General features: G+C 49.8%; 1 protein-coding gene and 2 non-coding genes across 3 annotated transcripts; all 3 read left to right on the forward strand.

Moving 5' to 3' along the window:
- The first annotated feature begins 2,949 nt into the window (after positions 1-2,949).
- On the forward strand, positions 2,950-10,694 carry RPL3 (ribosomal protein L3). Its single transcript, XM_056339488.1, has 10 exons — positions 2,950-3,039; positions 4,400-4,592; positions 5,200-5,368; positions 6,263-6,398; positions 7,432-7,618; positions 8,031-8,191; positions 8,488-8,589; positions 9,067-9,162; positions 9,755-9,874; positions 10,588-10,694. The coding sequence occupies exons 1-10, from the start codon at positions 3,037-3,039 to the stop codon at positions 10,630-10,632; spliced, it is 1,212 nt and encodes a 403-aa protein (XP_056195463.1). The 5' UTR covers positions 2,950-3,036; the 3' UTR covers positions 10,633-10,694.
- LOC130150893 (small nucleolar RNA U83B) lies at positions 7,730-7,822 on the forward strand. Its single transcript, XR_008822418.1, has one exon. It is a non-coding gene; the product is annotated as a small nucleolar RNA U83B (small nucleolar RNA).
- Positions 10,110-10,202, forward strand: LOC130150894 (small nucleolar RNA U83B). Its single transcript, XR_008822419.1, has one exon. It is a non-coding gene; the product is annotated as a small nucleolar RNA U83B (small nucleolar RNA).
- Positions 10,695-11,876: the final 1,182 nt, after the last annotated feature.

The raw sequence follows: 11,876 nt of genomic DNA on the forward strand, positions 1-11,876 counted from the left end.
ATCCAGCCATTGAATCACAGAATAGTTTGGGATGGAAGGGACATTTCAAGGTCATCCAGTCCAAGCCCCCTGCAATGAGCAGGGACGTTCTTCAACTAGACCAGGTTGCTCAGAGCCCTGTTCAACCTGACCTTGAATGTTTCCAGGGACGGGGCAGCTCTGCTTTGGGAAGATGAGCTGCAGCACCAGCATGGCTGTACCCACAGCCCTCTGGTTTGTACTGGTTCCTTTCCCACTGTCTGCCAGGTTAGGGCAGGCAATGAAATGTCCTCCAAATGAAGCACCTCTTCTTGGTCTGTATGGGCTTTTTCACACAGGTTTGCCTGCAGAGTCCCTCCAGCAAAGCCTCCAACCTTGCGTTTTACTGAACTGGCAGGGACCAGAGTTGAGGCGGGGAGGTAGATCTCTGGGAGTTGATTAATTGTGTTTAATGCTTGGATATGCCCTCCTTAATTATTTCACACTAGCTGGGTAACCAGCCTCCTGTGCTGAATGGCTTAGGTGCGTTACACCTGTGCAGCTGGTAGCAGGATTTGGCTCTGTAGATAGGTGTTTGCTTGGACTATTTAATTACTGTTTGCAGTAACTTGATATAACCATAATGTGCAGCACTTATATCGCATGTTACAGGTCAGCATCCCCATAGCGGGAATTCAGATGGCCTCTGTGCAGTGCTGCAGTCCCTGGCAGGGAAGGAGGAGGCAGGGCAGCAGCCATCCCCGGGGGCAGCAATCTCCCCATGGTTTTGTGTTTGTCAAACACATTCTTCTCTGTAAGCCCCAGGAGATCCTAAGGTCAAACTCTGGGTGCTCCATGTGTGGGAAGCTCCGGCCCACCCAGCTCAGGGTACCATCATCTTCACAGCCTTGAGTTTGCATCTCCTTTCGTACCACTGGCAGTGTGGGATTAAGGCCCATGTTCCTTCTAATAACACAAATTTACCCACTTATTCCCAGTTTATTTAGCCTCTGGATGGGTGGAGGTGGATCTTACCATTCAGCAGTTTGGTTATTTTCCACAGATAACCTTCTGGATATATCTGACACCATCTCAACCATCTAGTGGCTTCATCGGCTTCTTTGCTTGGCTTGCATCCTGCATCCTCACTCCAAGAAAGGCTGTAGGTAGCAGGACGTGGCCACCAGCTGAGCTGGCTTGGCTCTTACTTTTACCAGGCACCTGGATGTCTGATGCTATGTCGGTTCTCTAAAGCCTGGGTTCAGCCTGTGTTATTGCAGCTGAGGCTCTCAGGCTGACCCAGAGGCAATGTGACACCCTGACATTTTGAGCAAGTGGCAAGTTGTTCCCCCAAAAGGGACTGGCATTCAGCTGCTGGAGCGCAGGATGGATGAAGCCCTTGCCTCTCCCAGCTGCTGGGTGGATGTCCTGTGTCTCCAGTGACATGAAAAAGGGGGTTCGCAGCTCATGAGGCCCGGAGGGCAGCTGTCCCTCTGCTAACCCGTGGTGCGGTCCTTGGAGGGACCATGTCTCACAGCATCACTTCCTTGAAACCTTCTCACCTGGTCTTTCACCAGCCCAGCCCAAACAGGCAGGTGGCCCTGTTACCCTCTCCTGCCCCTCAGACGTGGGTCCACTCCAGATCCATTAGGGTGGTCCTCCTTCCCCTTCCTTGGCCAGGAGCTGTGGAGATTCTGGCTGAGGACCAGAGCCGCTTCAGGGTTCATTTCAGCTGGAATTTATGTGTCACGTTAGTTATCCCACGAGGGTACTCACGCAGTTCCCAATCCAGGGAAGTCTGAGGGAGCTTCATCAGCTGGATCCTATCTGATTTCCCAGCATCAACGGATGGAGGGTGACTAATTTATTTCCCATCCCCCAGCTCCCTCCCTGTTTGGGTTTCGCCTCAGCTCTGCTTTGTCCCTACCCTGCACAGTGCCAGCTCCTGTGCTGGCAAGTTTCTGACATGGGCCAAGCCAGGCAGCATCTCCCAGAGACATGGCGGGTCCCATGGCGCTCACCTCTGTGCCAGGACAGCAGCAAGCGGCACGTGAGAGAGAATAGCAGGAGTAACGACAGCTCCAGACAGGTTCCACAGGAAGTCTTATTTTCAGTTCCTCTTTCACAGCCTAACTTTGGCATCTACGTTGGTTTTATTGTTTATTATTAATTCAACAGTAGCACACAGAGGCCCTGATTGAGTCTGGAGCTGCACTGTGCCAGGCACCGTGGGTGTACCCAGCAGGACACAGCCCCTGGAGAACACATGATTGGCTCGAGAACACGTCCCTGTGTGAAAGAAGAGATGTTATTTGATGTCTTTTTCTATTTTGAGATACATGCAAAAGTAATGGGTGCCAATGTTAGCAGCAAAATGTATTTTATGTTATTAACTTTTAATATTTTTCTCTCGTTACTGTGATTCTTCACATTACCTAACACCTTTTGCAAACCGTGATGCGGGTTTGTCAAGACCCTTTGGCTCAGGGGGCATCGTGGCTCCCTACGGCCCCGGAGCCATTCAATACAACCTATTCAGTGCTAGCGGGGATGCTCTGTCCGGGCTGGTACGAGGCCAGTACTCACTCCCAGCTTGGAACAAGCACGTTATTTTGTGGAAATGAAACATCGAGCCTACTCCAGGGGGATGACCGCAGGGGGACACACTCCCTGAGGTTACATACAGCTGAACGATGGCACGGAGACGTCATGGTTTTGCATAAAGTGGTAACGCACCGCAGCTGAACGTTTATGTGAGGAGCTGCACGCCTTTCAGTACGCTCTCCCCTTTCCTTTTGCTTTTTTAGGCCGCAGCGTAGCGCTGCTTGCCACGGCCCGCACGCCTCGGCGGCGACCCTGCCCCACCGCCCCGCCGGGCGCTCCGCCCGCCGCCTCCTTCCCCGCGGCCGCGCCCCGCGCGCTCCCCTGGCCCCGCCCCCACCCGCCGCGCCGCGCGCGCCCCGCCCCCCGGCTTCTCGCGAGACCGCCGCGCGGCGCGTCACCGGGGGTGGGGCCGGAAGTCTATAAAAAACCCGCGCGCAGCTGTTGTCGGCCCTTCCGGCCCGGCGTGGGGACAAGATGGTGGGTGCTGCTGGCGGTGGCGCCGTCCGGGCCTGGCCGCGCCATCCCTCGGGAATCGGCGCCATCCCGCCATCGGCGGCTGCCCGGCCCCGCTGCCGCCGCCCCCGGTCCCTGCCGGAGGCGGCGCAGGGTTTGTTGCGGGACTCGGCCGCGGCAGGCGCCGTGGGCGGGTGAGGCTTAGCCTTGGGGGCGCCGGCCGGGCCCTCCTGGTGCCCGGGGACTCTGGGGCACGCGGGGGGCTGCCAAGGGGGCTCTTTGCTCGCGGTGGTGGTCATGGGCCCTTGGTTTAGGTAGGGGGGCTCTGGTGTGGAGAGGCTCCGGCAGCCGTGCCCGCCTGACCCGGCGGGCTGCGCGCGGTGCGTTGGGGTCCGGGGGCGCCCTCGGTGAGGCTGCATCGGCTGCTGCAGGGGCAGGGGGGCCGGGGCGAGCACGCGGGGTGGTCAGGCAAATAATGCAGTTTACCTCTTTTCATCTTTCATCCACATCCAATTCCGTGTCTCACTCGTACGCGAAGGTATTGTGCTGGGAGCCTTCAGCAGGCGTCAAAATGGAGTTCTCCAGGCCCCTGCCACAACATTTTGTAACGCTAACAAAAAGCCTTTTCTGGACCTGGCAAACTGTCCGCTTAAGGCAGCGTGTTAAGTGTTTTTGTGGTTTTTGTTGTGTTTGTGTTGGTTTTTTTTTTTAAGTAGGACATAGTTCTTAGCTATTGGTTGTTAGCTCCATTTTTAGCTGTAAAATGTTTTTCTTTAATTTGGATGTGAGGTGGGATGGGTAGTTCTTTGGGCTGAGAGTTCTCCGGGTGGAACCCAGCCTTTTGGCTCTCGACTTGCAGAGGGAGGCTGCCGGACCAGCTTAGAAAAAATAACTGCAGCTCTGCCCAAAATGTCTGACCTAAAGGTGGATGCTGAAATACTGTTTTACTGCAGCTTTTCAGACTGGAATTGTTTTTATAATGTTTATTTTCATAGCGTTACTGATGTGTTGAAACATTGCTTCTCAATTTTCTAGGCTTTTGAGGTGCATTGAAATTCTGGTGGCATGCTGTGGCCAAACTACCGCTTGTGTGGTTCCCTGACAAGTGTGGTACTTGGTGATACCTTAAAATAAGCTTGAAAGGGAGGAGATGTTGAGGAATTCTAGAGGGGACACAGTTGAGACAAGGGGATCACATTCTTAAAACACCATACTGGTATTCAGAAGCCAAACAGCTGATACTGAGAAGAATTTCTAGAATGCAAAACGTCTGATATATACATAATATTCATGTTTCATTGCAAGAGGAGAGTTGGCCTTGGCCCTTGAGTGGGTATAAGTGAATCTCTATAGCAAGCACTAAATGTTTATTTTCTCTCTCTAGTCTCACCGCAAGTTCTCAGCTCCAAGACATGGGTCTTTGGGCTTCCTGCCGCGTAAGCGCAGTAGCAGGCACAGGGGCAAGGTGAAGAGCTTTCCTAAAGATGACCCCAGCAAGCCTGTCCATCTCACTGCCTTCTTGGGGTACAAAGCTGGCATGACCCACATTGTCCGTGAAGTTGACAGACCTGGATCCAGTATGTATTAATGTTCCTCTTAATGGAGGAGGTGGTTTTCTTTTTTTTTATGAATGGTGAAAGATGACCTGTCTGTTAGTAGCTTTGAATTTGAGTCCTAGTGTGACTTCACCTTGTTCAAGGCCCTTGAGCTGAGGTATAAAACACCCATACCCCTCCCACTTCAATGTGGATGATGTCCCAGCAGCAAGACTTCATGTTTGGCAGTATCTGTTTTGTTAATGGTCCTGTTTGAGGACTGAGCACAATTATCTGATGGTTTCCTTTGGCTGTACTGTAACAGGCTGCTTAGGATAACCTAGATTCAATGGACAGATACAACAAATTGCCTGTGGTTTTTTTTGCTGATTCACCTTTCCTGAATGAGTGTTACTTGCTACCATCCGTAATGCTTACCAGGCATTGCTGTGCTTCCTACTGAGCCAGCCTCAAAATTTTTGCAAGGCATTGAAGTATAACTTAGACTTGGTCACTTAAGCATGCATCATCTTTGCCTTTGTGAAAAGAACCTGGGTTATTTAACTTCCTGTGTGAGGGATTTGTGTGAAAAAAATGTTTTAATAGCTGATGCTGGTGTTAGTTTTGCTGTTTTCCTGTCTTCACCCAGAGGTGAACAAGAAGGAGGTGGTAGAGGCAGTCACTATAATAGAGACTCCTCCTATGGTCATTGTGGGCATCGTGGGATATGTGCAGACTCCTCGTGGTCTCCGTAGCTTCAAGACCGTCTTTGCTGAGCACATCAGCGATGAGTGTAAGCGTCGCTTCTACAAGAACTGGTAAGAGAGTAGGGCTTTTGCTTTTTGCCTTAAGATCATGCCATGGTTTTATTTTTTTCTGCTGGGTTGAAGATTATGCTAGTATAGCTTTTTGAAGGGGCTTTTAAGCAATTACTATTTGGCCTGGATGAACTGGCCTAATAATGGGACAGGCTGTAGGAATGGCTCTGGGAGGGTGGTAGTGTGTTAGTGCCCATCTTGAGAGTGGGAGTGACAGTGCTGGTTTTCGCTTGAAATCTCCTTAACAGGCTACATGTGATGATACTTCGACGGGCGGACATAAGGAAATCGCCTCTGGCGCTTGTTGTTGAGTGTCGAGTCCTGACTGTAGCCCTGTTTTCTCAGGAAAGGGGAAGACAAGTGTTACTTCTGATTAGTGTTCCAGGCACTGTTGTGATTCAAAGTATGCACATTTGCCGGAGTGTGGCTCCAGTGTGTCTAGAGTTTACAGCTTGTTTATGAACTTAGCAGGCTGAAGAGACGTCAAGAGTAGAGCAATAATGATCTCAAGGGTGTTAAAGTAGTGACCTTACTGTCAGGCATAGCTTGGACTTACAAGGGGGGAAATTATGGTATTCTGAAGCAGATAGCAGTCATGCAACAGTTGCTTTAAAGATTTTTTTTTTCTGTTATTGTTTGACATCTCCCTACAGTCTTTTGTCTTCTGTACTGTGAATGTTAATGTGCTTTGGAATTCATGGCAGCTCCGCTCAGCTCTGGCAACTTTGCCACTGTCTGATGAGCTCCAGGCTCCGCTTGCCAGTGGAAAAGAGTTTTTAGAAGCTGGCAATGAGCCAAAACCAGCTGAGGTGGCAGCTCCTTCCGCTCGTCCCCACTTCCCTGGGGGATTGATGAAGGGCTTAGCCAAACCTTGTCTCTGCTCTGCTCCTGAAGGCACAAGTCCAAGAAGAAGGCCTTCACCAAATACTGCAAGAAATGGCAAGATGAGGAGGGCAAAAAGCAGTTGGAGAAAGATTTCAATAGCATGAAGAAATACTGCCAGGTTATTAGAGTCATGGCTCACACTCAGGTAAGTGTCTGTGGAACTCAGATGTACACTGGAAATGGCTAAGAGCAACCATAAAACAGTTAATCTCTGTAGGGGAGATTTCTGCCCTCCCTTGCAGCCTGATGCTGGTGGAAGCATGATACAAGTACTAGCACTCTTCATTCTGTACAAAGTATGTGTTCACAGGGTGCTTGAGGGCAGCCACTGGCAGTCTTTTGAAGCAAGTGTCCCAAGAGACTGAACCCTAGTAGGAACTTTTGGATTCATTCTTTTGCTGAGACTATGTAGACCTGAACTCCCTTAATTCCAGCTAATAAAAGCATGCTGAGTGCTTCACTGTGGAGTTTGTGTGGTCAGCATCATTTCAGGCTGTGTTCTGTAGGGACTGCAAACACTTGGAGGCCTTTAATGGCTTCTGTTGCTCAGCTAAAGGAGGTGTGCTGCTGAGCGGTGTGGTGGTTTCTCCCTAGCCATCAGTATTCTGCCAGACTTCCTTGGGAGATGCAGTTAAATCTTTTGAGTTGGCTGTAGGTGCAGTAAGATGTCTAGTTATGACATTGCTAGTTTTACAATTAATTTGCCGTACTAGACAGCAAAGGTAGTGTTGCAGATGACGTTGATACTCGTATCAGTCCCTTGATGCTAAATATAGTAGAAGTAACTGCAGCTGCAACCCTACCCAAAGTGTCCTTCTGTGTGGCAGGCTTTATCAAAGAATCATAGAATGGTTTGGGTTGGAAGGGACCTTTCAAAGATTATCTAGTCCCACTGCCCCCACCATGTGCAAGGACATCTTGCACTTGATCAGGGAAATTCCATGTTCCTGTGGGTGGCATATAACTTCCAGGTACTGTGACTGGTCGTTGAAGCTGCATTACAGCCTTTCCCTCTTAGCGTGGGACCTTTTACTTCAGTATGTTGAAGCTGTGTACCTTGGAAATGAGTATGTTTAGCTAGAAAAACATAAGGCCAGGATTAGAAGGATGCTGGGCTAGTTAGTAGAAAGTCCATGTTGGAAGAGCAGGAGCTAAATGTCATCCTTTCTGTGTTCTAGATGCGTTTGCTTCCCCTGAGGCAGAAGAAGTCTCACCTGATGGAGATCCAGGTGAATGGTGGCACTGTTGCTGAGAAAGTTGATTGGGCCCGGGAGAAGTTGGAACAGCAGGTGTCTGTGTCAACTGTCTTTGGCCAGGATGAGATGATAGATGTCATTGGAGTCACCAAGGGCAAGGGATATAAAGGTAAATGCATGGAAGTTCTTTTTGTGATTGGATACAGTTTTTAGTGAAATCCTAGCCTCTAGCTTTCACAAGTGTGTGGGTTAAGAGCTGAGGAGGTAAATACGGCTCTTCACAGTTCAATGATGAGACCATGGAATGAGCACTGGGCACAGTGCCTGACATCCATGAGGAGTCATTCCATGCTGCCTTCCTTCTGAGAACACAACCCAGGGACATCTGGGGGAGGGAGCATGGGTGGTTCAGGGACAAGGTGCTTCATCAGGAAACGTGGTTAATTCCTGGGATGTTTAGTCTGGCTTCCCCTTTTGTTGCCTGGGGAGAGCAGCTTGAAAGGTGGCTTAAACTCTAGTCAAACAGTTAGGTGACATTTCAGCTTGACAGTGGTTGTCATCACTGCTTCGGTTTCTTTCAGGTGTTACCAGCCGTTGGCACACAAAAAAACTGCCCCGCAAGACTCACAGGGGTCTGCGCAAAGTGGCCTGCATCGGTGCATGGCACCCTGCTCGTGTGGCTTTCTCTGTGGCCCGGGCTGGTCAGAAGGGGTATCACCACCGGACTGAAATCAATAAGAAGGTTTGTGTCCCTGAGCTGCTGGGAAGAAGTGAGAGCTGGCTGAGGTCACTTGCTGCATGATGATGAATGGAGGAGGGAGTTTTGCTTTGGATGTTTTGCTCTGTTTGAATGTCATCTTGGGAGCAGTAACCATAGTTAGTTATGTTGGATCGCCATAATCTTGTATGGCTGTGTGCTTTTGAAGTGCAACAGATAGTTTTCTCCAATGCTATTTGTAATCCTAATTCTTCATGTTTTACCTAATGACAGACCCTTTCTCCTACCTTTTGCTAAGTAGAAATTCTTGACGTTTTTAGATCTACAAGATTGGCCAGGGTTACCAAATAAAGGATGGAAAGCTGATCAAAAACAATGCATCAACTGATTATGACTTGTCTGACAAAAGCATTAACCCTCTGGTAAGTTGTTGCAGCTCTATGGAGAGAGTCTGCTTCCGAGGTGCAGTCCTAGATCAAATGGGCCTGGTATAAGTTGCAGAATGATTGAACGAAGAGCTCTTGAAAAAACTTGGCTGCTGTGGGAGGTGGTGTTGCTCAGACATACCAGTATTGATTTGTGTAACTTGCTAATTGCATTTGCTGTGTGGCAATATTATAGAGGGATGTTACAAGCCTAGAAATGATACTTGTAAATAAGGAATAACTTAGCAGGGAGAGCAGCTTTTGCTGTTTTGCTGCTGGCTGCCTCTTGTTTCTGCTGATCTTAGCAACAGCCTTATGGCAGCAAGTAAATGGCTGTATCGAGAAGTTTGACCAGCAAAAGGCAATACTGGAAATGGGATTTCAGTGAACGTGCGAATGGGCCATCAAGCTGCAGGCAGATGTGATCACTGTTTCTGCTTTATGCAGACACTTAACTGTTCTCTCCTTGCTCAGGGAGGCTTTGTCCACTACGGCGAGGTGACCAATGACTTCATCATGCTGAAAGGCTGTGTTGTTGGGACCAAGAAGAGGGTCCTAACCCTGCGCAAGGTCAGTAGTGCAACCTGCTGTCAGATGGACTGGAACAGTGCAGCACTGCCTCTGGTGCAGGTGTTGGTTGCTGCTGTGAGGATTCATGCAGCCAGCTGGAAAGAAAAGCCCCATGCACACAAACCCACCTCGCATTAATGACCTCAGGAGCAGCATGAGGTGCTTCTCCCAGTTAATGCAGTCCGGGGCTGTTTGTATTGAAGGGCAGGCTTCAGGGTTGAGAGCTCTTGTGGGACTGTAAGGACACTGGCAGGCAGACTGGGGCTCACCAGCTGGTATGAGTTGACCAGTCCTCATAAAATCACAGAATGGTTTGGGTTGGAAGAGATGTTAAAGATCATCTGGTCCCACCGTCCCTGCCATAGGCAAGGATGCCTCTCACAAAACCAGGCTGCTGAAAGCCCATCTAGCCTAGTCTTCAGCCTTGAAGGGCAAAGGTGCAGACTGGCTTATCGGCTTCCTGCACATAATAGCAGCTGGAGAGTGAAGTCTGAGTGATGTGGGAGGCGTTAGCCATGGAAGTGATAAGTAGCCAGCATACTGGCAGGCTGACATGGTGCTGCTGTGTACTCACCTGGCATCTTTCTTGTAGTCCCTGCTTGTGCAGACCAAGCGCCGGGCCCTGGAGAAGATTGACTTGAAGTTCATTGACACGACCTCCAAATTTGGTCATGGCCGCTTCCAGACAGCTGAGGAGAAGAAGGCTTTCATGGTAAGGACACTTTCTGAAGCTGGCAGCTTTGTGTTGTGTACCTCTGTATTGTCTTTCAGCTAATGGCAGTTGGAAGCTTGACCTTTGGGCTGCCACAGGGCCAGAATTTCTCTGTAACAAATGGTGTAGCTTCAGTCGAGAGTGCATCCTGCCACTGTGTTCCAGCCATGGGCTGGGCGTGGGGTGGCTACCCCAGTAACAGTGCTTGGTGCCTGAGGGGTGTTGCTGTGTTTGGGCACGTTCAGTGATGAGGCATGGGAAGAAGCACTGGGCAGTGTGTGACACCCGCGGGGAGTGGCTCTGTACTTGCATTTCTTCTGAGAGCAGCTCCAGACCACTGCACTCGCCTCACTGTGGGCTGTGGGTGGCATTCCCTATTTGTTACTTGCTGGAGAAGGCAGGTCGGGAGTCCTGGGTGGGATGTGAAACCCTTGCTGGGTCGGCGAGTGGTTCAGCTTCTCCACGAGATGGCACCAGCATTTCTTCTCTGTTAAATACAAAGTCATTGATTTGGCGCAGCACGGCTGCGCCAAGTTCAGCTTTCCCGTGAAACCTGTAGCTGTGGGGATGGGGCTTGGGATTTGCAATGGCCTGCCACACTGAGGGCTTTTTTTGGCCCTAACACCTTTGCTGCAAGAGGTGTTGTAATTGGGATGGGATGTGGTCTTTGGTGCAGGCTGCTGTTTACATAGTTTCTTTTTTTTTTTTTTCAGGGACCTCTCAAGAAAGATCGTATTGCAAAAGAGGAGACAGCTTAATGTGTGAAATGGTCTTGTGGCCTGTGTGCTCTCAGACAAAATAAATATTTTAAAGAAATTAACGTTGCCTCTTGGTTTATACATAGCTGTTTCAAGTCTGGTACTCTCACTGCAGGCCCTATGTGTGGGAGCAGCCAAACCAAAGCAGCAAGTAGAGCTCATTCAAAGAGTGTCCAACTCGTAGCAGGGTTCCTGTCATGGGAAAGAAGCTGTAACTGCTGTTCTTGGAGAGTAAAGATTTTTGGGCAGAGCAAGACTTTTCTGTTTGTGTGAGAAATAGTAAAGCAGCAGGAGCCCTAAATGTGTTTGCAATTACTGAGATACTCCACGTTTTAATCCTCTGCTGGGTGGCTAGAGAGCTCCTTTGAATCAAACGGCTTTTGAAATAAATAAAACTACTTCAGACAGTTGAAACTACTAAATTTTAGGTAGGTGGCTGATGCTGCTGGTTACCATGGAAACCTTCCAGTTCCTGTATGACGGAGGGGATGCAACCTGCACACCATTTACAAATGCAGCTTGTTACTGTTCTTGAGAGCAGCAGAAGGTGGCAGGTAATGTGACAAATTCCTACCTTGAGTATTCCAGAATCAATTTTCCATACCTGCTGGAAGGTTCTGCCTGTTGTGATGGGAAAGGGGCCTCCCTGGGAGGGGAGGAGGGAGACTTCTGCATCCCACCCTCCAAGAGGAGGGAGAGCTGCTTGTGCTGGCTGCTGGTGTGTTACTGCATGGCTCAAAGTAACTGCCAGCTCCTGGGGAGGCGGTTTGGCCGGTGTTCCCGGCAGAGGCCAGTGGTGAGGGGGCAGATACTACGGGGTTTGTCTGTGTGCAAGGACTAGCACTGTCCCTGATGGAAGTGCTGCAGTTAGGGGAGCTGAGCTACCAAGAAAGGCAGCGGTGGGTGGCCTGGAGTGCTTGTCTCTCCTGCAATAGTGAGATCACTTGTGCGTTGGGCCACAGCCTGATGGAAGGCTTGTGTAAATTTAGCTAACTGAGCTGCTGTATCCTTTGCTGACCATAATTGGAGACATGGCAGCAATCGAGGTGGTAACTCCAGACCTACACACTGAAGTGCGGTGTTGCTCTGAGGCTGACCCAATTTGCTTTTTAATCTGAAATGGGGAAGGTGGATGTAGATAATATTTCCTGTGGTGATGTGTAAGAACCTTGTGAGTTAAGAGGTGGCAAAAAGGAGAGAAAACATTTACCTTGTTCCCCTAGAAACCAGACACAATGGCTGCA

The sequence above is a fragment of the Falco biarmicus genome, chromosome 5 (assembly GCF_023638135.1).
Source record: "Falco biarmicus isolate bFalBia1 chromosome 5, bFalBia1.pri, whole genome shotgun sequence".
Taxonomy (NCBI): Eukaryota; Metazoa; Chordata; class Aves; order Falconiformes; family Falconidae; genus Falco; species Falco biarmicus.

What these genes read in the sequence shown, in the direction of transcription:
- RPL3 (XM_056339488.1), top strand. An exon ending in GGACTGAAATCAATAAGAAG is followed by an intron (nt 8,192 to 8,487) that starts GTTTGTGTCCCT and finishes TGACGTTTTTAG; the next exon opens with ATCTACAAGATTGGCCAGGG. An exon ending in GGGTCCTAACCCTGCGCAAG is followed by an intron (nt 9,163 to 9,754) that starts GTCAGTAGTGCA and finishes TCTTTCTTGTAG; the next exon opens with TCCCTGCTTGTGCAGACCAA.